General features: G+C 40.3%; 1 protein-coding gene across 7 annotated transcripts in view; it reads left to right on the forward strand.

Moving 5' to 3' along the window:
- cux2b (cut-like homeobox 2b) overlaps positions 1–23,729 on the forward strand; it is a 177,639-nt gene that overhangs the window by 140,546 nt on the left and 13,364 nt on the right. For all 7 annotated transcript variants that reach the window (XM_054773970.1, XM_054773967.1, XM_054773969.1 and 4 more), the window contains 12 exons: positions 1,779–1,935; positions 2,893–2,969; positions 6,590–6,656; positions 11,076–11,124; positions 11,676–11,759; positions 14,854–15,045; positions 15,141–15,199; positions 15,280–15,328; positions 15,428–15,527; positions 19,057–19,662; positions 21,445–21,546; positions 22,832–23,664. In XM_054773970.1, the coding sequence (XP_054629945.1) occupies positions 1,779–1,935; positions 2,893–2,969; positions 6,590–6,656; positions 11,076–11,124; positions 11,676–11,759; positions 14,854–15,045; positions 15,141–15,199; positions 15,280–15,328; positions 15,428–15,527; positions 19,057–19,662; positions 21,445–21,546; positions 22,832–23,664 (2,375 nt within the window). The remainder of the gene's footprint in view (positions 1–1,778; positions 1,936–2,892; positions 2,970–6,589; positions 6,657–11,075; positions 11,125–11,675; positions 11,760–14,853; positions 15,046–15,140; positions 15,200–15,279; positions 15,329–15,427; positions 15,528–19,056; positions 19,663–21,444; positions 21,547–22,831; positions 23,665–23,729) is intronic.

The following is a 23,729-nucleotide window of genomic DNA, read 5'->3' on the forward strand; positions in this document are numbered from 1 at the left end:
TTAAGCCGGGCCCCAATTTTTAAGTGACTCCCAAACCTCCTCATCTCTTTTCAGCTTATTAAATGCAGTACAAAAGTAGTACTCAAGTACTCAAGAAGTACTCACGTCTAATGAATCATAATGTAACATGATGAATGAACAGATAGAATTGGAGTCACGGTGTAGACGTTATACAGTATACAAACGTCTGTTGCCGCGCATCTTGTCGTATTAATAATACACTGCATGAGTCCGTATTGTATTTTATCACAAAACATCCTTGTTAGCAGCTTGCTCATACATGGAAACAGGAACAGGTCTTCCATCAGCTGTTGAATCTGTAGTTCTTTGCTAACTAACAGTTACGCCACAAGTCTCAAAAATTTTAAGACAAAACACATTTTTATAGTTTTACAATTATAGTTCTACATGCATAAAACAAATAGAAATGCACCAAAATGGCGAATGAAAGGGATAAATTAACATTTGAAGTTACTTTCACCTTGATTGAAGATGTGATTATTGACAAAAACACGATGTGGCAGCGAGGTGAGCACAGACGCCACCTTCATATTTTGGTATGAGGTTTTTCTTAAATTCAGTATTGCTCACCTTCTTTAGTAAAATGCTGGGACTTGCAGTTTTCTTTGGCTCCATTTTGGGGTTTTTTGCAGCCGTGAGCAATGCCAAAAACAGAATTCACGAAATAACTCATTGCAAAACACGAAGGTGGTGTCCGTGCTGATCTGGCTGCCACATCGTGTCTTTGGCCATAATCACGTCTTAAATGTTAATTTGTTCCTTTCATTCATCATTTGTATCCATTTATTTATTCCATTTTCTATACCACTTCATCCTCATTAGGGTCACGGCGGTATGCTGGAGCCTATCCCAGCTAACTTCGGGCGACAGGCGGGGTACACCCTGGACTGGTCGCCAGCCAATTGCAGGACACATATAGACAAACAACCATTCACACTCACATTCATACCTATGGACCATTTAGAGTCTCCAATTAACCTAACATGCATGTTTTTGGAATGTGGGAGGAAACCGGAGTACCCGGAGAAAACCCACACACGCACGCGGAGAACATGCAAACTCCACACAGAGATGCCCAAGGGAGAATCGAACCCAGGTCTTCCCGATCTCCAGACTGTTACTGTGTTGGCCAACATGCTAACCACTAGACCACCGTGCGGCCCATTTATATGCATTTAGAATTATTATCTGCATGTAAAACTATAATCGTGAAACTATAAAAATGTATTTTGTGGATTTCTGGAATATATTAATTGGATTTGCATTATTTTTTCTTGGAAAATGTATTCGGTTAGCGTCCGTTTTGGTTAGAGTTGGACCTTCTGCAGCGGATTAATGACGCTAATAAGTAAAATGTTTGCATCTCAACATTATCAGTGAAGCATAACGACATCAATATGTAACATTGTGGGCTTTGTATGTGGCACATGCCACCTGAAATACACGGCGTGAAAAAAAAAAAAATTGTGAATATGGGGCCGTGAATGCTGAAAGTGCGGGAGTCCACTGTACATTTTTCTTGGTGGTGCGCCAGAAGATTATTCTAATGTAAAGTATGTGCCTGGGCTCAATAAGGGTTGGGAAACAATGATGTATAGCTCATGAAGACAAACACTCAGAGGGTAGTCATCGTTACATTGCTGATTTAGTGGCGTACAGTAAGCATTAACAAGTAACAATGGCAACACAGGAGCAGGGGAATATTTACATGACCGTGCACTGTATGGTTCATAGTATCTACATTTCCTTCCCCACAGAGCCCACTAACAACGGTGCTGCACACCCAGCGGAGACGGGGGACCCGTTAGGGTCTACCCCACCTCCAGCTTCCCACATGACCCCCAACAGCACGCCAGCTCCAGGAGCCCCAGGCTCTCCACAGGAGATCTACCAGGACCAAACTGAAGGACAAGGGTGAGAGAAATGATGATGATGATGAATGTCTTTCTCTGATTGGCACAAAACGTCTCATCCTTAAAAATGTCAATCACGTCCTAAATCACGGGTGTCCAAACTTTTTCCAGCAAGAGTCACATACAGGAAAAATTGAAGGATGCTGGGGGGACCCCTTTGGTACATTTTGTACGGTAACGATGCTAAATAAAAATACAGTTCACCCGTACTGTATGACTAAACTGCAGAACAGGACGGGTTAAAACATAATAATAATTAAAACATAAAATTAAGTTAAATGCAATTTAATCAAATTCAATACAAATAAAAAATAACAAGATGATAAAACAGTCCAAATTACTGTAGATCAATTTATGCTAAGCTATGAGAACAATGCTTTGTGTGATAGGTGACAACGAAAATATTTAATAATATAGCTGATTAATATTGAATTCATTTTATTTTTAGAATATGCCATGAGCCAATAAAAACTGGCTTGCCGGCCGAAAATGGCCCACAGGCTTCACTTTGACTGAAACCAAAAACCTTTGGATGACATTAATTTATAATTGAGTCATTTAATAATAAGACTGCATTAAGGTTAAAATACACTGTTTTACCAAATTGAATGTAGTCTGTGGAGCCTTTTTTTTTTAATCGTGGTATTTTTCATATCTTCGTGTAATGATTGGGAACTCTAAGAGAATAAGTGGAATGTCTTTTTGTATTCCAAGTGAGCTTTTGATCCCTTATACCAGAGAAGCTCAAGTGCATCACCAGTTCCATACCGAATTACAAATAAACGTGTAATGAAATGATTGTTCTTTTAAAATGCTCGAGCAGCACTCGTATATTTCTATTTGTCTGTAAACCCTGCACTTCAGTGGAGCTGCCCTGGGATTAACATATTTCAAGGCGTGGAGTTGCGTATGGCAGCTAAAGTGATACTGTGCACTACTGACAGTTTTTCTCTCTTAGGGAGGAGGAGAATGCTGGTGTTAGTTTGGCTGACAGACTGTCAGAGGCAGAGGAGAAAATCAAGGTTCTGCATTCGTGTGAGTACTTGAAACGCAGACATACACCATACCTTTTAATTTCCATGTATTCAACATGACTATTATACATGTACATTGTCTATACACCATCAACGTATAACTGCGTCCTCACTGTGAACTGAAAAATATAAAGCCAACAACTGCACATTCTAATCGTATCTAATCGTTCCTTAACAAACATAAAGATCTTCCCCATACGGTCATTTAAACAGTATGTTTACAGTATGTCACAAAAGTGAGTACAACCCTCGCACTTCAGCAACCATTTTATTGTCTTATCTAGGGACAATACCTGTAGAAGTTCAACTTGGATATACATAAGAGTAGTCAGTGTACAGCTTGTATGGCTATTTGGATATACAGTACTACCCACAGCCAGTTATTTGGTTTTTTTTAATTGTCCAAAAAAAACAAGATATATTCTCCAAAAAAAATCCAAGGGACACATCTACTAATTCGTCCAAAGTCCAGAGGAAACCAAAAAACACACGGAATAGCATACCAAAACAACATATGACACTTCCCACAACTCATACACACAAAGCTACTACCAACTGGAAAAAAAGGACTTTGACATTAGTTGTTTTTTTTTTATTTTGCATTCTTATCCCTTGCTCACAAACATATTATAACAGGACTGCCCGTGTAACTTGTAGTTACAACCCCGTACAGTAGATGGCATTGACATTTATTGTAACGCATCCATTCATCAAAATAGTGATATATTAGCTATAGAATGATGTGTACATTATCTATAAAATCAGCGCATGCTTACATAGAGCCCAGGAAATGTGTTTTTTAATCGCCCGTGCATGTTATAAGGCGTATGCATAACTACCGCTGCACGAAATGAAACCAATCCCCGTCAGTCAATAAGGTCATATTCTGTTAGGAACGCCTACCAGTGTATAGCACCGTGCTACCAAGGACTGACGTGTGTGATATTACAAGATTGAAGTTACAGTGGAACCTGGGCTAGCATACGCCCCGGTTAGCGTGCTTTCCTGTTAAAAGTAAAAAATCTACACCAGTGTTTTGCCAACAACATTTTTCAAAGTCTTTCATGTGATGCAGCAAACACTTAAAATCGCTGAATTCCACACATTAGTTAGCTTTTAACTCACCTATTTTAACACCCATACTTTAACAAGTTCACTTTTAACACTTCTTAAGTGTTGTTTTTTTCAATTACAATTTTGTCTTTGCAAATAAGACCTTTATAATGCTTCACAAAAACCTGAAATATAAAAATAATGTCATTTTGAACAAATTTTTATTAAACAGGCACACCATTCAACATAGCTGCATACAGTAAACATCCAAACGGGGTTTAAACAATGTGACAACTGCATGTCATATGCAGATTGAACAGAAAAGGAATCTCCTATGTGTCCTGTATACAATATGGATTGAAGTGTTCATCAAAATAAAGTGTGTCCACTTTGCACATTAAAAGAAATGCTTGATTGTCCTTAATGACAATGCTGGCTATCCTGTTGAAAAATGGAATGTCTCTCTCTTTCTTGACGCACACATACCAATATGATATTCAGTTCCATAGCTTTTCACCCAGTTTGTACTTGACACCTGAGCAGAACTGCAAAAAAACCCCCAGAACTGTATGGTCAACATCTATTGTTGTTAGCCTTGTTAGTCATGCTAATTTCCCACAGCACTTTTACACCATGGTAGCAGTGGAAGGCCTAAGGAAAGCTAACGCTAATGCTACACGGCAACGCTAGTTAGCTATGCTAATGGAAAAGACAAGACACGGGAATTTAGCACAGCTGAGTTTGCTGTGTCCGATTAGCGTACAATATGGTCATATTATTATATTATATATTATTATTGTCATATTATTAATACACTGCGTGAGTGCAACTGTTTCTCTAATGTATGTTTATCGCAAAACATCCTTCGCAGCAGCTTGCCAATACATGGAAACAGGAAGCGGAAGTCAGCTCCGTCGCCCGTCTATGATGTCATCAGCGGTTGACTCTGTAGTTCTTTGCTAACTAACACAGCTATGTCACAAGTCTCAAAAATAGTAACACAAAACAAATGTTTATAGTTTTACAGTTATAGTTTTACATACAAAAAACAATTATGCATATAAATGATGAATGAAAGAGATAAATACAAATACAGATAAACATCTTAGGTTACTTTTACCTTCATTGGATATGTGATTGTCAAAGACACGATAGGAGCAAGATCAATGTGGACACCATCTTTGTGTTTTACCATTAGTTATTTCTTTAACTTTATAATAGTGTTTCTCACCTTTTTTTTAATTAAAATGCTGGTACTTTCTTTGGCTCCATTTTGGGTTATTTTGCAGCTGTGATCAAAAGACAAGCAGAGACTTTGGTGGCGAGAAACACTATTGAGTTCAAGAAATAACTCACGGCAAACCACGAAGGTGGTGTCCGTGTTGATCTCGCTGCCACAGCGCGTCTTCGTCAACATTCATGTTTTCAGTGAAGCAAAGTGTAACCTTAAATGTCCATTTATCCCTTTCAGTCATCGTTTATGTGTATTTCTGTGCACTTCCAGTTGTTTTTCTGCATGCAAAACTATAGTTGTAAAACTAAAAACTTGTTTTGGGGTAACATTTTTGGCTTCCTGGAACGGATTAATTGGATTTACATGATTTCTTACGGGGGAAATTGAGTTTGTCAGAGTCTGTTGGAATCTGACCCGGAACGGATGAATGACGCCAAACAGGGTTCCACTGTTTATGTACTGTGGTTCTTGCTCGGGAAAGTGACCTTCTCCTAAGTCAACTTGATTTTCATAATTATGACTTTTTGGTAATCTCATGACTTCATCGTACTGTTTAAATGAAGACTTCTCTCTCTATTATAAATGAGGTTTTTCTTTGTACAGCCAGATTTTTTGATACATATTACCTTGTGCAGGTGGTCAACAAGCTGTTGTCAGTGTATATGTAAGAACAAAGCACACTGACTTTGATGACCAACTATTATGGTACATAACTACTCATAAAATGTTCAGGGATTTTCGGCTTTTGGGTGAAACTTCAAACCTCAAAAAGTGGAATATCCCTAAGTTTTTATAAGCAGTGTTTTCCGTACACTATCATATTAGACAGCAACAATTGAAGTATGCATCGTGGTCATCTGTGACCATACATTTCTGAGCCGGGAGGCAAAGCTCTCAATTTACCGGTTGATCTATGTTCCCACCCTCACCTATGGTCATGAGCTTTGGGTCCTGACCGAAAGAATGAGAAGAATGATACAAGGAGGAGCTCGGTCATTCGGGGGGCGCTCAGATTAGAGCCGCTGCTCCTTCACGTTGAGAGGAGCCAGTTGAGGACGCCTCCCTGGTGAGGTGTTCCAGGCATGCCCGGCCGAGAGGAGGCCCCAGGGCAGACCTAGGACACGCTGAAGGGATAATGTCTCACAGCTGGGGAGTCTGAGACTGCCTTATCAGTAAAGACAATTTTTTGTGTGTGTTTTTAATTGGATTTTAGTAGTTGGCATGTACACCTAATGCGCCTGTGGATGCGTAGTACTTGTATAAGTTGGCGATGTTGCTTTAAGTTCACCTGTTAACGCATTAGCTAATACGTGCCTCTGTTTGCCTCTGAACAGCTTTGGACACTGCACAGACAGAGCTACTTGACCTGCGTTGTAAATATAGCCAAGAGATGACAAACAAGTAAGTAAACAGCCTCTGATTCCTCATTCTGTGTTCTGTGTTTCCCCCCTCAACTTGTACTACAGGCGGGTATCCTTTAAATACTATCCAGTGCCAAATTGGTACTTTTGAAATGGTGCCCGAACGGGTTCTTAAATAAAGGACAACAGACACATTTTGACACAAAAGCAATGCTCTTCTCTTTTTTACGGAATTTTTTTGGCATGCAAGTTTAACAGAATAGTAATTTAAATACTCCATTAATATGAATAAGATAATGACTAAGTAATAAATTCACCAACATGGAATTAAAATCCACAGCAAACATTGCAACATAATAAAAGAAAAAAAACAACAACAAAATGAGCCAAATAAACAATTTATCACAGCAATGCAGATCACAGAATGTGCAAAAGAATTAGCAAGTTTTTACAGTACAGTAATCCCTCACCACTTTGCATTTTGTGGTTTCACTCTATCAGAATTTTTTAAAACTATATTAATTAATAAATGACTCTTTCATTTTTCATGGTTAAATACTACTTATTAGTCAAGAATATGCATATTGAAGCCAATGTTACATATTTTTTCCCTAAATTAAAGGCTAAATCAACTAAAATACAAGTGAGGCATTCAGAATCCTCATTCAAAGACATTGCAATGATATGTAGTATTCTACACTGGTCACTAGGTGTCAGTAATTCTCCTTTAATGTTTAATGTTGCAGGTTTGTTTATGTTGTGGCCATAACCCAAGCCAAGCTAAAACTCAGCTCTGAAGCATCAACATCAACACACACAAGCACAAGCAGAGTCTTATTTATGTCTTTAATGGCTTCTTTTCTCTTATGTTGTTTCCTATATTGGGTAATGCGAGCGTAAAAGTGATGTTAGGGATGTTTCATTTCTAGAGGGCTCTAATAATGTTAAAACCGTTATTAAGAAGGTTGTAAGGTTTTTTGTGCTCTACCTACGAAAATAGTCCATTTCGAAATAAGGAATCGTTCTTTGCTGAAATTCACTTATCACGGTTGGGTCTGGAACCAATTAACCGTGATAAATGAGGGATTACTGTACTTTAAGTGCGTACATTCCACACATTTCCAGCAGAAGTAAATAACTGATACGCAGATGTCAGACTACCGTTCCAACATTGCTCGCTAGTTCATCCCACAATCAAGAGTGGTGTCATGTGCTTAATGACGTTAGTGTAACAACACGCTTGTCTTCTAATGTTGATGTTCAGAATTCCTGTGTTTGTGAATGCACCTCACTTGACTGTGATTGTTGGATAATGATGAAGTGTTGTGTGTTGGAGACGTTCCTTGCACAATATCACCTTCGAGCACTTGTTGCAAGCGGCTGAGTCTGCTTTCATTTAGCATCAAAATGAGGCACCGATAGCTACTTCATTTTTTCAGGTGGTTGCTACCGTTTACGTCGGCACCGGTGCCATTACGATACCGAGTATCGGTACGCATCCCTGACTTATACGGTATACTGGCAGGGTAACACGCTCTCATGTCTGCAGCCTTCATACTGTAACTGTTGCTCCTTGAAGCCATTTGCCTTCCACTTTATTTTGCCTACATAAATTCATGTGTACACAGCTGAGGAATGCCATTGTAAAGGCGACTCGGCCGTGAATGCAGGTCGATGAGAGAGCTCCGTGTTTGCCTTCACCGGCGTTTAGGCCTTGACAGCCCTCAAGAAGAATTGCTCCGTTTAAAGATTGCTTCAGAAAACACTCTACCTTGTCCTGCTCTTTGAGTGCTACATATACGCCGCATGCCTGAAAAGCATCTGAAGCCGTGTGAAAGATGTCGATAGACATTCAAAGTAAACACTCTTTTGTTCAGTCTGTGCTCCAGAGCAGAGTAGACCACTGCTAATGGATTTTCTCCAAGGCTTACTCCATGACTCAATTGCACCCACAACCATACATTTTGCACTTTTCCATGATGACGTGCAGTGGTAGTTGTTAGTATTTGATGTGCTTGGTCATAGTGGGGGTGTTCCTCTCAAAAGACAATAGCGCTACTGACCCACAGCGGTGAGTTATCCCTGCGTGACCTGCCTCTATTACTCTCACTGCCCCCTTCCTCAATGTTAATATGAAAGACTATATATTTGCTTGGGCTGGAGTAACTGAGCAGATAATCAATACTTTTTCTGGACAGCACAAGTGAAATGTAGAGCTTACACCTGTTAGTGTGTGCTGTCAGCTGGGAACCATCTATCCCGGCCTTATTGACAGGACCCGGACAAAACAATGACCTTCAAAACCAGGGTTAGGCCTTGCAACACTGATCACTGATGCCACTTTAGTTCATTCCACGTTACAATGTTGTAGTTTCTTTGCTCTTTCTTACTGTACTGTAGTTCTTTCAATTATAGGTCCTGATAGGGTGAAATAGAACTGTTCATTAGGCTGGGTCTGGGTCATGGATTTGCTACAAAAAAATTTCTATTTAATAGTCGTGGAATACAGTGGACGCCCCATTGCTTGCACATCCACTCAGGACTTTGGCTGGAGACATAAGGAGAATGGGCAATGATAAAGGATTTTTCAACTTCTGGCATCAGTTTCCTCTATTTTTCCTCCAAACTCCGCCTGCTAGCTCAGTGGTTCTCAATTATTTTCTGTCATGCCCCCACTGGGGGACAGAAATGTTTTTGCGCGCCCCCCCGATTTGAAATACTATTGAGAAACTGATCATATTTATTTCTTTATCGATACTGTACAGACTGAACTTGAAACCGGCGAAATGCAAGGAACCAGAGAGCAGTGAAGCATCCAAGCGTTTTCAAGTCAAACTGCATGCTGAATATGACAAATTCATACATGTTGGCAGGTTTGCACGTTATCGAAAGTCCTCCCTGCCTCTCACGCCCCCCACTATTTGAGAAGCGCTGTGCTAGCTTAACGTTGACGTTCTCCTTCGATTTTGGCTCAATAGTTACAATAAAAGGGACTGTTGCACTTATTAGATTAGATTCAGTTCCAGAACCCTCTACCTCTCTCTTCAAATAAAAATTTGAAATCTGTGAATTTGCGTGCCACTGTACGGTATATTCTTTGAACATTTCTGTGTTTTGGTTTGAAGGACCGCAGTGTGTCGGAACATGAGACCAGTGTGCATACTTAATGAGCTTGTTATGAATCCATCCTTATCTACCTTTTGAAAATCAGGTCCCATGTTGCAAAAAGGAACTGTTGAACTTCAAACAAAGCTCATGAATAATCCTGCTTGGCTTCTGCTTAAATTAGAATTGATTATTAAATATACGGAGACAAGTTGAAGGTGGAATTATGTCGCATGTTACATGCAATTAAAATAGAAGGGATCTCTCTCTAATCTGTACTCACAAATGAGTACTAAGGGGGGGAAAAAATCAGCAATTTCCATCCATATCATCCATTCTGTTTGATGCCATAATGAAAGAGTGGAATGTGCGCCACTGCCACTAAAGCCACTTCCAAAGGACTTCTGTTTTTTTAAGGCAAGGTGGTCCAAAGTGCGGTGCGGTGCGGGCCCTTGGCAAATTCTCCAAATAAAATGAATTAATTATTAATGAGATACATTGGTACCTCAGTTTTCAACAATAAAGGCTCCAAAAGATCAGATGAACTCCGAAATGGACAAAAATTGATTCAATTTTTCCTATATAAAATAGTGTAAAGCCAATGAATCCGGTGTTTGGTTTTACATGGATAAACAATGCTGAATAATTATAAATAATGAAATGGATAAATGAAGAGTTAACATAATTTTGACCTTTTATTGAAGACGCTTGTTGGCGAAGATGGTGAGGAGTGGCGGCACAAACTATATTCCTCTTGGCATATTCTAAAAATAAAATAAATAAATTATTAATGAGATACAGTGGTACTGCAGTTTTATTAGTTTGTTTCAAAAGGATTACGACAGAATGGGATGAAAACTGAAACAATGTTTCCCATAGGAAATAACATAAACCCAATGAATCCGTTCCGGACACCCAAAAATATGAACGAAAAATGCATTTTATAGAGAAGAATTTGAGTTTTACATGCTTAGACAATGCAAAATAATTCTAAATAATGAATGAAATGAAATAGTTTTTACCTTTTATGAAACATTCTTGTTGGTGCAGACAGTAAGGAGCGTGGAGAGCCACGAGCTGCTACTGTCGTTTTCACAGATCAAAATTAAGTTTTTAATGAAATTATGGGCGCGCGTTCGTAACTATGAAATGTCGCAACACGGAACGTCGTAAACCGAGGACCACCTGTATCATATCCTGAATCATAAGACACACTTAACAGTATGGATATCGTCTAAGGTTGGGCCTGGTTTACTGTTTTGATAGCTAACCCAGTTGTGTGTATGTGTGCGTGTGTGTGTGTGTGTGGGTGTGTGTGTGTGTGTGTGTGTGTGTGTGTGTGTGTGTCTCCCAGGGCGGACGAAATGAGCACCATCATGGCCAAACTTGAAAAGGCAAACCAGGTGAGTACATTCTTCCTGTTCTCTGATTGAGATGTACCTCCATTAGGTAATCACTCCTGTAATTGTGCCTTGGCTTTAATTAAGACACATTCTGTCCCGTCCTCGATACCCTCCTCCCTTCCCCGGAGTGTGTGACTACAGAGTGCAATCTTGAGCCCAGGTTGGTGGGTTCTCTGTGGTAGCATTGCAGCCCTCGGCAGCAGAGACTGCAGAGCTTGATTGATGCAAGTGCGCTGAACACCAGGCTTCTTAGTTACTGCATGTATTGCCTTCATTTCCTGGTGATTTCCTCTCTTCCTTTCTACTGGCTTCTCCTTGCTCGCGTGCCAGTTTCCCACAATGTTGTTCTCTGCCAGAAGCTCCTCGATAAAGGCTCTCAAAATGAATCCTTAATTAGCAGGGTGTGACAAAGCAGGTGTACAAAGTGGGCTGACTCAACAGCCGCCTCAGCAGAATGGCTCACACCAAACCTCCACTCCACATTACCTCCACTTTTATGAAATTACCATTATCCACTTCATGTAACAATATGATGCCAAATGTTTTCACAGCGAGCAGAAATGGCTCAGCAGGAGGTGGAGAGGCTAAAGGAGCAGTTAGCCAGTGGCCCTCACCCAGCTGAGGGCACAAGCAAGGTAAAGGCGGTGTCCTCTTCACTGTTTTCACTTTCACTACTTGAGAAAACTGAGCAGCCATCCATACATTTTCTATACTCATTGAGCTGTTCAAGGTTATGGTGTGTAGCATCACATGCAATTTGCACACTTCCATACTTAGCATATTGAGTGCATAGGTGTGTTCACACTGAGAATTATGGCAAAATGCAACCCGGATGCAACAAATGGTGAGTGTGCAACAATGGACACTAATCAACCTTGAGTGGTTGCAATTCACCATTACAAAGTAGAGCAGAAGAAGCTAAATATGGCGATGGTCATTTCCGGTAAGAGCGCAATGACAGCATTGGATTTGGGACAGCACTACACTAATGTTTAGTCTGAGAAACAAAGTTTGCAGTGAAGTACAGTAGATTCCCTGGGCACAAAGTTGTCATTTTTTTAATGAAATTTGAAGCGAGGGATTACTATACGACTAAATTATTACGGACAAATGGTGAAAGAAATTTTCTAATTTCAGATCATTTTTCTCCGGGGGGGGAAAAAAATGCCTATTTTCAGATAGGGGAGAAAAAAAAGTTGGGCCAAAAATGTGCTCGTTTAAGAGGCTGTGAATGCTGAGTTGCGAATGTGTGGGGGATCCACTGTTAATTATCTGATTACTATGGCTACAGTGAAAGGATTTCCAATTTCCTAGGATTCTGTCCTAGTAAGCTTTCATACTTATTTTTGTAGATCTACCAACATATATGCACATACAGGGTGTCTACAAATGACTACAAAAGCAATGGATGACATATGATAATCAGATATGTTGCACTGTATGTAGTCTGCTTTTGTAATAAATGTGTTCAATTGTAAAAACTTTATGGACACTATGTATGTAGGTGTTCATATTCCTGTATACATGCACTTAGTAATGAGTAAACAACTACCGTAAATTCCGGTGTATAAGCCGCACCCACTAAATATAAAAGAAAAAACAGATTTGTACATGTATAAGTCGCACCGGTGTATAAACCGCACGTGTCCACGGCATTAAATGTCGTAGCTCTTTATTTGACAGGAGCCAATCATGAGCTATGAAAAAATTCACAACGAGCTTCAAGATTCAAGAGATTCAAGAGAGTTTTATTGTCATGTGCATGGTAAAACAGCAGTTATACTATGCAATGAAAATCTTATTCTGTTCATTCTCCCAAGAAAAGAAAGAAAACACAAGAAAGAATAAGAACATAAGAAACATAAACACATAAACATATATACCAATAAATTAAGCAACAACAACAGAAGAGACATGAATACAAGTAAATAATACAAATAAATAAATAAATAAATAAATAAAGTGCTATGAGTGTGTGCGTGTGTTGCGTGTGCGAGTGCTTCGTTGAGAAGCCTGATGGCCTGTGGGTAAAAGCTGTTTGCCAGCCTTGTGGTCCTGGACTTCTGCCTGACGGTAGGAGTGTGAATAATGAGTGTTGTGGATGTGTGCTGTCCTTGATGAGGTTGTGTGTTCTGCGTAGGACTCTAGATTTATAAATGTCTTGCAATGAGGGGAGGGCTGCCCCAACAATGTTCTGTGAGGTCTTGATCACCCGCTGGAGTGCCTTCCTATCACGTGTTGTACAGTTACCGTACCAAACAGTGATGGAGGCGGTAAGGACACTTTCGGACACTTGTCAACCCATGGTAAATTGCAGGAGGTCATTACTCAATAAATCAGTCTGACTCACGGTGTAATCTTACAAACAACACTAAACTCATCACACAACAACTTGACACTCAAAATGTATACCTAACAGGTATAGCTAATAAATATACAAATATGTAACAATATGAGTTTAAAATGAAAAACAACATTCTAAAGTTTTTCCATAAATGCATTTTGTTTGAGCAAAGCATTTTATTGGAGAGCAAGCAGCATAGAAAATGGATGGATTGCGCTGCATTGGTACCTCTGTTCACCAGAGGGAGCCAGAGGAGCCCAGAGGGAGGCTGAAGTCATTGCAGCGCCCCAGTGAATGCGTTCGGCAGATGCAGTGCATGATGGGAAAACTTCAAATGAGTTTTAAACTCATATTGGTGCATGTTTGTGTATTTTTCTGGTATACCCCTGGGGTGTTAAGTTGCTGTGTGATGAGTTTAGTGTTCTTAGTAAGTCAGACTGTTATATTGTTATACTGTTTTTTATATATATATATATATATATATATAATGACCTCCTGCAATTTCCAATGGGTTGACAGGCTTGTTGTGAGCGCACTGTTTGTGATTGGCTCACTGACTTGCGAGCAGCACAGTATTGAAACAGTTAGTAGTCGTTTTGAAGTAAAGGGGATGCCACAAGATTAGAATTTAGCCATAAATTAGCCGCAGCACTGTGCAGTATAAGCCACAGGGTTCAGAGTTCAAGAAAATATTAGTGGCTTATACACCAGAATTTACAGTACTATCTGATCAGACCTGGGTTTGCACGAAGGCAGATGAATTCTCTGGCTGTCACATTTATCATACCAATTTTGCTCTATGATAAAAAAAAATGTAAGACCTAAATGGGTAATTTCTATGAAAAATAGGTCAGTTTATGTCGACATGTTATTGTATTGTATACATCTTCATTATTGTTCTCGTTTTTGAAAAAGCAGATTTGTGGTTTTGTCAAAATCAATAAAATAAAGCAAGAAGGGCGGGAGGGGCAACAGTAAGGAATTTTCACTTACGGTACCTTTAAAGTTTCCACGTTGGACCAAACACCCTTTTTTTCTTTGGCGGTAGACTTCCCATTTGTTCTTTCATCCCACTTTCTGCAACTAAGAAAAGGCACCCATTTGACTTTCTCAAAAGCAGAGGAAAACAAGGTCAACAAACTGCCATATTTATAAAAAGCCTTCATTATCACCCATTCTCCTTATGTCGTGACAAAAGTACTAAATGTGCAAGCAATGGCTAGTTGTGGTTATGCCAACAACCGCTTATGTAGACGCAAGTCATCCAATCTGAGGGATGTCGACTTAAAGGGGTTCCACTGTAATTAAACGTTCTCTCTGCCATGCAAATGCACCGACTTGAAAAGGTTGTGACTAACAAGCTTTTCTATTTCGCTCTCCCTCAGGAAACCAGTGAGAGGGGCGAAGTGTTGCCCTCCGAAATGGAGGCCACTCTTCTTGCGAAAGATCGTGAAATCATTCGTCTTCTTGAAAATATTCAGCGGCTGCAGTTCACCCTCCATGAGGTTCAAGAGACCTCGGCCAATCAGATCATAGAGCTGGAGCGACAGCTGGCCTTCAAGACAGAAGCGATCGAGGTACATGGTTCTGACATGTGATCACCCACAAAACAGGCCTTCAGCTTTTTACATTTCATGTAATAAAAACCAGTTTTCTTTTTTCTCCATTTCAGAGATTAGAAGCTAAATTGAGATCCCAAATGGATTATGAAGAGATTAAAACTGAACTCAGGTGACTATTAGTTGTGGAGCAAATGTGTTTTATTATTCATTTGAATGAAGATCAATCATTCGTCTGTGTCTTTTCCGTAGTATCCTAAAAGTCATGAAACTGGCCTCTGCAAATGGCAGCTCATCCCAGGTACTCTTCTCTATTTCCTTCCTAGTCCTTGGCAGCTACTGCATCTGACTTCATGTAAACTTGACAGTGTTTAACCCTGCGTGTTTGGACTCTGTGTAGGACTCTGCTAAGGCCACAGAAGCGCTTTTACTGGATAAAGAGGAATTTCTTCCATCTCACAAATACCTGATGGAGAAGGCCCGCATTTTGCACAGCACCGGTAAAATATCTTACATTTGCTATATGGTATTTGATATCTTTATTCAATACAGACTTTCATAGCAAGGTGAACGTTAGATACATTTCACAGGCTAAAACTACCCCATTTAACTTGTCTATTTATGGAAGCGTTCAGCAATAAAGCAAAAAAATAGTACATTTCACATGACCACTTCAAACTAAAAACATGTGATTTGATTTAAGAGTCTGGTGAACTTGAATTTTCCTGAATATATTTTATTTCATTTGTTATTTGTTCATAACATTAACAATGTGAGCATTATCACCTATTTATTTTGGGACCATCCTGAAAATGTCTACCTGTATTCTGCCTATTTATCTATATGCCACAAACAGCATACACATACACACACAAGAAATGGACAGTGACAAAAAGTTCCATGACTGCAAGTATTTTTATTGACGTTGTTGAAGGCATATTCCAATGTTCTAAGTTTGTAGTGGTAGGAGTTACTAGGATCCTTTTTCGAATTGTGCAAAAGAGTGTTTCCTCAAAATTGTCCAGTAAGATCACGGGTATGAATTAACAACCAAAAAAGAAATGCATTGAAAATACTCATATTTTGTGAGTGTGAGTGTTCTAAAACTTTTGACCGGTAGTGTATACGTGTATATACATGCACAGTAATACAAATAAATTAATTTATAAATTGTAACTTTTGTATATTTTAAGATATGATTTGATATATTTATGATAAAATTTATACTTTTAAAAAAAATACATAAATAAAACATTACAGTCTTTTGCTAATTTCTTATCATAATTTCCATACTACACATAAAACGCTACTTTAATTATTTTTAATTTGATATGTGTGTATATATATATATATACTGTATATATAGTTAAAATTATAAAATTTAAATATAATAGGCATGTGTGCATATACAGTATATATTATATATAATAAAAAAAATATTAATTTGTAAAAAATAAATACACACATTTAAAAAAACGTATTTGCCACTTCATATGATTTCCATTATGCCTTTCACACAAACTATTTCTTTAAAATTTATGTATTTATTTCATTTTTTAATTTAATATATAATTGTTTATATACTTTATGAAAACTATATGTATAATAAATAAACAACTCTTTTTGCCACTTTCGTACATGATTTCCCTGATACATGTTTTTGAATGGACTGCGTAAAGAACTCAAACAAAGCACTAAAATGAATGATTTCAAGAAACAGCACAAGCAGTTGATGTTTACAAAGTACAAGGAAGAAGGTGGTATACGGCGAAAGTGGCTTCACAAAGCCAGGCTTTGTGCTCAAGGTTCAACTCGACAAAACCTTCACACCTGCAATCAGACTTAATTGGTCCCAAGACGGTGGTAACCAGCTTACTTTGTCAAGTCTGGTTTTCGTTTGTGCTAAGTGCTCGTTCATACTCGTTTGACGTCATGTTATTCTACATCCACTGAAAAGTGAAGCGATACCAGCCAGTGTATTTTACAAAAAATGAGTACGTAATTATTATGGAGCGTTATGAGGAGTTCCCAAAAGATTACGACTGCTAAAAGCAACACTGTCGCGCCAATAAAGCGAGGGAGGACTGCTGGCCTGCCAGCATGCAGCGTATGAATTTGCAATTTAACACTGATTATTCTAAAAACTATACCCTACTAGTCTTTTCATTTATCAACACTCAACCTTGCACAACCTTTACATATTAACACATATCCATTTAAAAAATAAATGCATTGGAGCAACAACTTCCGTTTTTTATGTCATAACTCATGAAATATTTTAATCTGCTGTATCTCGTTGTGACCACTAGATAGCAGTGTTTTGCGTGTGACGCCTTTTGTGGCGACTTTTTACATTTTGTTCCTTTTTATAATAAAAATAAGTGTTTTAATGCAGTTGATTGATGCCTCAGAGTGTTTATTCATCCAGCAAATATTGTAATATAAGAAGACTAACAGGCTCAGTACTCACGCAAGGACTCCTATGACATTTACATCTGTTAACATTATTAATATTTCATATTGCATTTTATTTCTGGTGCTCGCGTGAACATATCTTGCGTATTCCCTCGGCTGAAAATCTATCTCACTTATAGATGGATAATATCATCAGGGAATGCTCTTTTAAAAAAAAATAAAATAACATTTTCCATGTCCCATCGGGACAAATAAATAGTGACGCATTCTCCGAATTACTTACCACTCGGTCTACCAGAATTCTGCAACTACTAGAATGACCATAGCAGTCATTTTGACTCTTTGTATATAATTTGCATTATCATTAAAAAGATCTAAAAATAAATTGGTGGAATAGGTAAAAAAACACATCAGGACACTAAATGAAAACTATAGTGATTGAGTGTTTGATTGAATTGACACAACATAACTTCTCTGCAATTACACATGCAAACTCGAACTGCAACCATTTTCTCTGAAGCAAGGCTAAAGCCTCCATAGCTGTCACCTTCTTTCTACTTGTCATTTTTGTCTCTTTTGGGTTTAGAGTGAAGCTACAGCTAGGTTTTAGCATCACAGAGCATAAAAAACAAACAGCCAATAGAGCAGGAGGAAGGGCGGGAAAAATGTAGCAAATAGTGAAATATGACACCCCCTGTAAAAAGCAGGCAGTCAATTTGACTGCTATGGTCATTCGAGGTAGTAATACTCAGATCTCTTTTCTGTTTTGAAATTTTAATGATAAAACAATGTTAGAATAAAATATACACACATTTAGGAAAAGTCAGGGTCCTATGGTTACATACGTAAGTTTTTTTTAACCAAGTTATGACATTGCAAATTTTGAAAACAGTCAAAATGACTGCCTTGGGAGTTCGAGTGTTAAACAGTGAAACAGTGGCACTTTCATAGCTGATTTTAAGCTGAAAGCCTGGACATAACCTGGTCTCGACCAGGCTATGAGCTTAGTCTAAGTTACCATGGCGATACAGCTGGTTTAAAAGAGAGCTACCGTCGCTGACCACTCAGCGTCCACTCAACGCAGCCCTCTAACCCACTAAACTCTTCGCAGAATACCCCCGAAGAGTCCTGAACCACTGTGTACTGTACATACAACGCTATGTCTAACCACTCTGCACTTACTTCTTATTCTTACTCTTCATTTCTTAGGACTTCTATTACATTGTTTGTACTCACTCATCATCCAACTATGTTTCTGTCAACTATCAACCTTTTCATTACTTATAATTCTATATTTTATTATTATTTATTATGACTATTATCATTTATTTACAATTATTATAAACTTTGACTCTTATTGTACCATATTGTTATACTGCCTTTTCATTTTTCTATGTATTTAAAATTTTGCAAAGAGTACATAGGGAATACAGAAAGTGAACAAACGCATTAGCAATTGATATGAAACAGATGGGGGGTAGGATTAAATAAGCTTTGCTTCTTCCTACTTCTTTTTGGACTGTGAATTGTACTAACGGATGCATTTCCAGTGTAACTTGTATGCATGTTCAAAATAAATTAAACCATTACCATAAGCTTTTTTTTATTATTTAGATGATGACCACTCTGAGGATGGAGGCAGAGAGACAGGCAGGCCACCTGGATCCAACTCATCGTCATCTCAGGTGGATGGCCGAGCCTCGCCCAGTCCTGGTCCTCCAGTGCTGGATGGCTTCTCCTCCAGCCACGATCTCCCCCGTCCCTTCTCTGTGTCGCCGTGCTCTGGGGACCACCTACTCCACAAGCATCTTCTCTCCCCACATTTTAAAAAGGAGAGCCATATGGCTTTTCCCACTGCACTATACGCAGCCAAGGTTGCCCTAATGTCATCCACTCAAGGGTCAGGGAGTAGCGACACAGGCTTGCCCAGCGACCAGTCGGAAAGTGGCGGCTCAACTGCAGGGGATGATGACCAGATAGACACTGCAGAGATTGCTTTCCAGGTGAAGGAGCAGCTACTGAAGCATAATATTGGCCAGCGTGTGTTTGGCCACTATGTGCTTGGCCTCTCCCAAGGCTCAGTCAGTGAAATCCTGGCCAGGCCCAAACCCTGGAGGAAGCTGACTGTCAAAGGCAAGGAACCCTTCATTAAGATGAAGCAGTTCCTTTCCGATGAGCAGAACATCCTGGCACTTAGGACCATCCAGGTCCGACAACGAGGTGAGTGAAAGAGAGGAAACGACACACACATACAGTGGTGTTTTTTTTTTTTTGCATGTTCATCACACTTAAATGTTTCAGATCATCAAACAGGTTGAAATATTAATCAGTGACAACACAACTGAATGCAAACTTTTTATTATTAAGGGAAAAAACCCACATGGCCGTGTGTGGAAAAAGTGATCGCCCCCCCCCCCCCCCCCCCCCCCCCCCCCGTTAAGACACTACTTAACTGAGATTAATTGAGATGCATCAGTCTGGAAAAGGTTATAAAGCCATTTCTAAAGCTTTGGGACTCCAGCGAACCACAGTGAGAGCCATTATCCATAAATGGCGAAAACATGGAACAGTGGTGAACCTTCCCAGGAGTGTCCGGCCAACCAAAAATACCCCAAGTGCGTGCGCTCTGCATTGCAGAGTTCCAAGACGAAAACCACTGCTGAACAAAAGGCATTTCGTTCATTAAGACTTGTCTCAATTTTGCTAGAAAACATCTTGAAGATCCCCAAGACCTTTGGAAAATACTCGAGACAAAGGTTGAACTTTTTGGAAATGTGTGTCCTATTAGATCTGGCATAAAAGTAACGCCGCATTTCAGAAAAAGAACATCATACCAACAGTAAAATGTGGTGGTGGTAGTGTGATGGTCTGGGACTGTTTTGCTGCTTCAGGATTTGGAAGACTTTCTGTGAGAAATGGTACCATGAATTCTGCTGTCTACCAAAAAATCCTGAAGGAGAATGTTCAGCCATCTGTTCATGACCTCAAGCTGAAACAAACTTTGGTTCTGCACCAGGACAATGACCCAAAACACATCAGCAAGTCCACCTTTGAAAGACAGAAGAAAAACAAAAAGAAGACTTTGGACTGGTCTAGTCAAAGTCCTGACCAATGCTGTGGCATGACCATGCTGGAAAACCCTCCAATGTGACTGAATTACAGCAATTCTGCAAAGATGAGTGGGCCAAAATTCCTCCACAGCGCTGTAAGAGACTCATTGCAAGTTATCGCAAACGCTTGATTGCAGTTGTTGCTGCTAAGGGTGGCCTTTCTAGTTATTAGATTTAGGGGCAATCACCTTTTTACAGACGGCCATGTAGGTTTGGATTTTTTTTCCTCCCTTAATAATAAAAAAGTTTCATTTAAAAACTATATTTTGTGTTCAGTTGTGTTGTCACTGACTCATATTTAAGTTTATTTGATGATGTGAAACATTTATAAGTGTGACAAACATGTTAAAAAAAAAAAAAGAAAGGGGGAAAACACTTTTTCACACCACTTTACATGCACACACACACGCACACACACACACACACACACACGTCTTTAGCTTTTCACTATAAACAGGTTGACAACAATGCAATCCTTGGTTCTTTTATATAAACTGTATAAACATAAACAGGTTTCACTACAATAAAGTAAAACCTGGGAGCCATTTCAACTACACAGTGGATGTCGGAGCTCGCTAAGCCAAAGTCTAGCAGTGGGGTTTTGTCATCGAGTGGTGGCTTAGTTCCTGGACAAAAAAACTACCCTGGAACTCATCATCTTTTTCACGGCTTCCTGCCTGTGCCATATTTGTAGTCTTACTTTTCAACTTTGTTTTCTCCCTAGATTCACAGCTTTTGAAAGTTGAGCTTCCCGTACACAGCAACCTCAGACAACACACACTCAAAGGCACCCATTGATCTACCAGTCAAAAGTAAAGCCTTGAAACTGCTCTCTGATCAACCAGCCCACTCACCCCCCTTGCTCCCTCTCCTTCTCTACCCTCTGTGGCAGGGAGCATCACTCCACGCATCCGAACTCCAGAAACTGGGTCAGACGATGCCATCAGGAATATCCTGGAGCAGGCCAAGAAGGAGATCCAGTCCCAGAGGGGAGGTGTGTGGAGCTAACAGATCCGCATTTTTGTCACTTAAGTCTGTGTAGATTCTCAGCCAACCAGGTCATGGTAATCACCAAAGGTTGAATCAAGACAACTGGACTCTTCTTGTTGGTTGACGTTTCTCCTTTCATCCAAAAAGCTTCTTCAGCTCTAAATATGTAAGTCTGGAGTCTCCCTATTTTTGTCTCTGGCGGGTGTGTCCACTTGGGGCGGTAGCACTAGGGTTCTTGTTGTGGTTGTTGCGCAACTGCTGGTGAACAACTCTGATGAACGACACTCTTCTGGTGGATTGACACAGTCTTTGGGAGAGATTTTTGAAGTTGTTGCCCATGGCTAGTAAACAACACTCCCCCTGTGGAATGAGACTAGCTCTCTCCCAAAAATTGTCTCAATCTACAGGAAGGTTTTTGTTCACCAGAGTCGTTCCACCTCTTCCCATGGAATGAGACAATCTCTCCCACAAATATCTCTTTCCACGGGAAGACTGTTCACCGGAGTCGTTCCACCTCTGCCCATGGAATGAGACAATCTTTCCCCACAAAATTGTCTCATTCCAGTGGAAGTGTCTTGTGCATCAGTCGTTCCACCTCTTTCCATAGACTGAGGCAATCTCTCGCCCAAAAATGGTCTCAATCCACAGGGAGGTTTTTGTCCACCAGAGTCGTTCCATCTATTCCCATGAAATGAGACAATCTCTGCCCAAAGAATGTCTTATTCCACAGGAAGAGTGTTTTTCACAAGTTGTTCCACCTCTTCTCATGGACACACTTAAATATTTAGAACTGAAGGTTGGTGAACAACACTCGTCCCGTGGAATGAGACCATCTTTGGAGGAGAGAGTCTCATTCCACAGGCCGAGTATTGTTTTCCAGAGTCGTTCACCTGTCACTGGCAACGACCAAAACAACAACTCTTGGACCACCTCCAGGGGACAATCTTTGGGGGAGAGAGAGTTTCATTCCACAGGAAGAGTGGCCGCTAACGAGGAGTTTTGCCACCAGGCAGCCAAACAAAATTGTTATGCAGGATGGTTGTTCAGCAGTCATTCCGGGCATCAACCACAACTTTAAACCTATTATGACCAACCCCAGGGGACACACCCACCAGAGACATGCATAGGGAGACACCACACTGAAAATATTAGAACTGAAGAAGCCGTTTAGATTAAAGGTGAAACCTCTTCAACAAACAAGAAGAGTCCAGTTGCCTCAGTTCAACCCTTGCGTATTTTTGTCACCTTTTTCAAGACACACTGTTTGAATGGGTACCTTTCATTTTCAGGGGATTCCAGGACATCGGTGAACACCACCTTGAGCAGAAGCAGTAACGGAACAAGCAACAGCTCTGATGAAACCATTAAAAACATCCTAGAACAGGCCAGGAGGGAGATGGAGTCCCAGCAGCAGACCCTGGTGGAGATGGATGGCTGTGGAAGAGCCTCAACAGTTGGCACAGTAGCCCAAGTGGAACGTTTGGGCCCGCCTGAGCGCTCCAGAGGCCTGTCTTTGCCCATCTCCATCAAACAAGAAGAGGGGGGCTGCGTTACTGTTTGCATGGCCAATTCCATCAGCAGTCCCCAGACACCCCTCAGCGTTCTCTCTCCAGCCGCCTTCGTTCAGAACATCATCCGCAAAGTCAAGTCAGAGATCGGAGAGGTCGGCACCTACTTCGACCAGCACTGGGCTCAGGAGCGGGGGTCGATGGGGCTCTCCGGTGTGGGTAGCTCTCGACCTTTTAATTCCATCTCTCCCTCTGTGTCTTCTTCGTCCTCTGGTCCCTCTGTGCTGGCTCGACCCTGGCCCCGCCTGGAGAACGGTGAGTGTCTTAGCGAGGAGGCCTCTGCCCCTGAGGAGGAGCTGGGGCTGGGTCGGCCCATGGAGGTGAAGGTGGAGTCAGACACATCAGTCAGTGGCGAGTCCCCAGGCCCGAGTCCCGGGCGGCTTTCTTACTACCCAGCATATGTTCCCCGAGCTCTGAAGCCCACCGTCCCACCGCTGACTCCAGAGCAGTACGAGTTGTACATGTACCGAGAGGTTGACACCATTGATCTAACCAGGCAAGTGAAGGAGAAGCTGGCTAAGAACGGAATCTGCCAGAGGATCTTTGGTGAAAAGGTGAGTTCACATTGGTATTTTCCTGATATAAGAAATTCATCCAAATGTGAGCTAACATGGAAGCT

Source organism: Dunckerocampus dactyliophorus, chromosome 4 (genome assembly GCF_027744805.1).
Source record: "Dunckerocampus dactyliophorus isolate RoL2022-P2 chromosome 4, RoL_Ddac_1.1, whole genome shotgun sequence".
Classification (NCBI taxonomy): Eukaryota; Metazoa; Chordata; class Actinopteri; order Syngnathiformes; family Syngnathidae; genus Dunckerocampus; species Dunckerocampus dactyliophorus.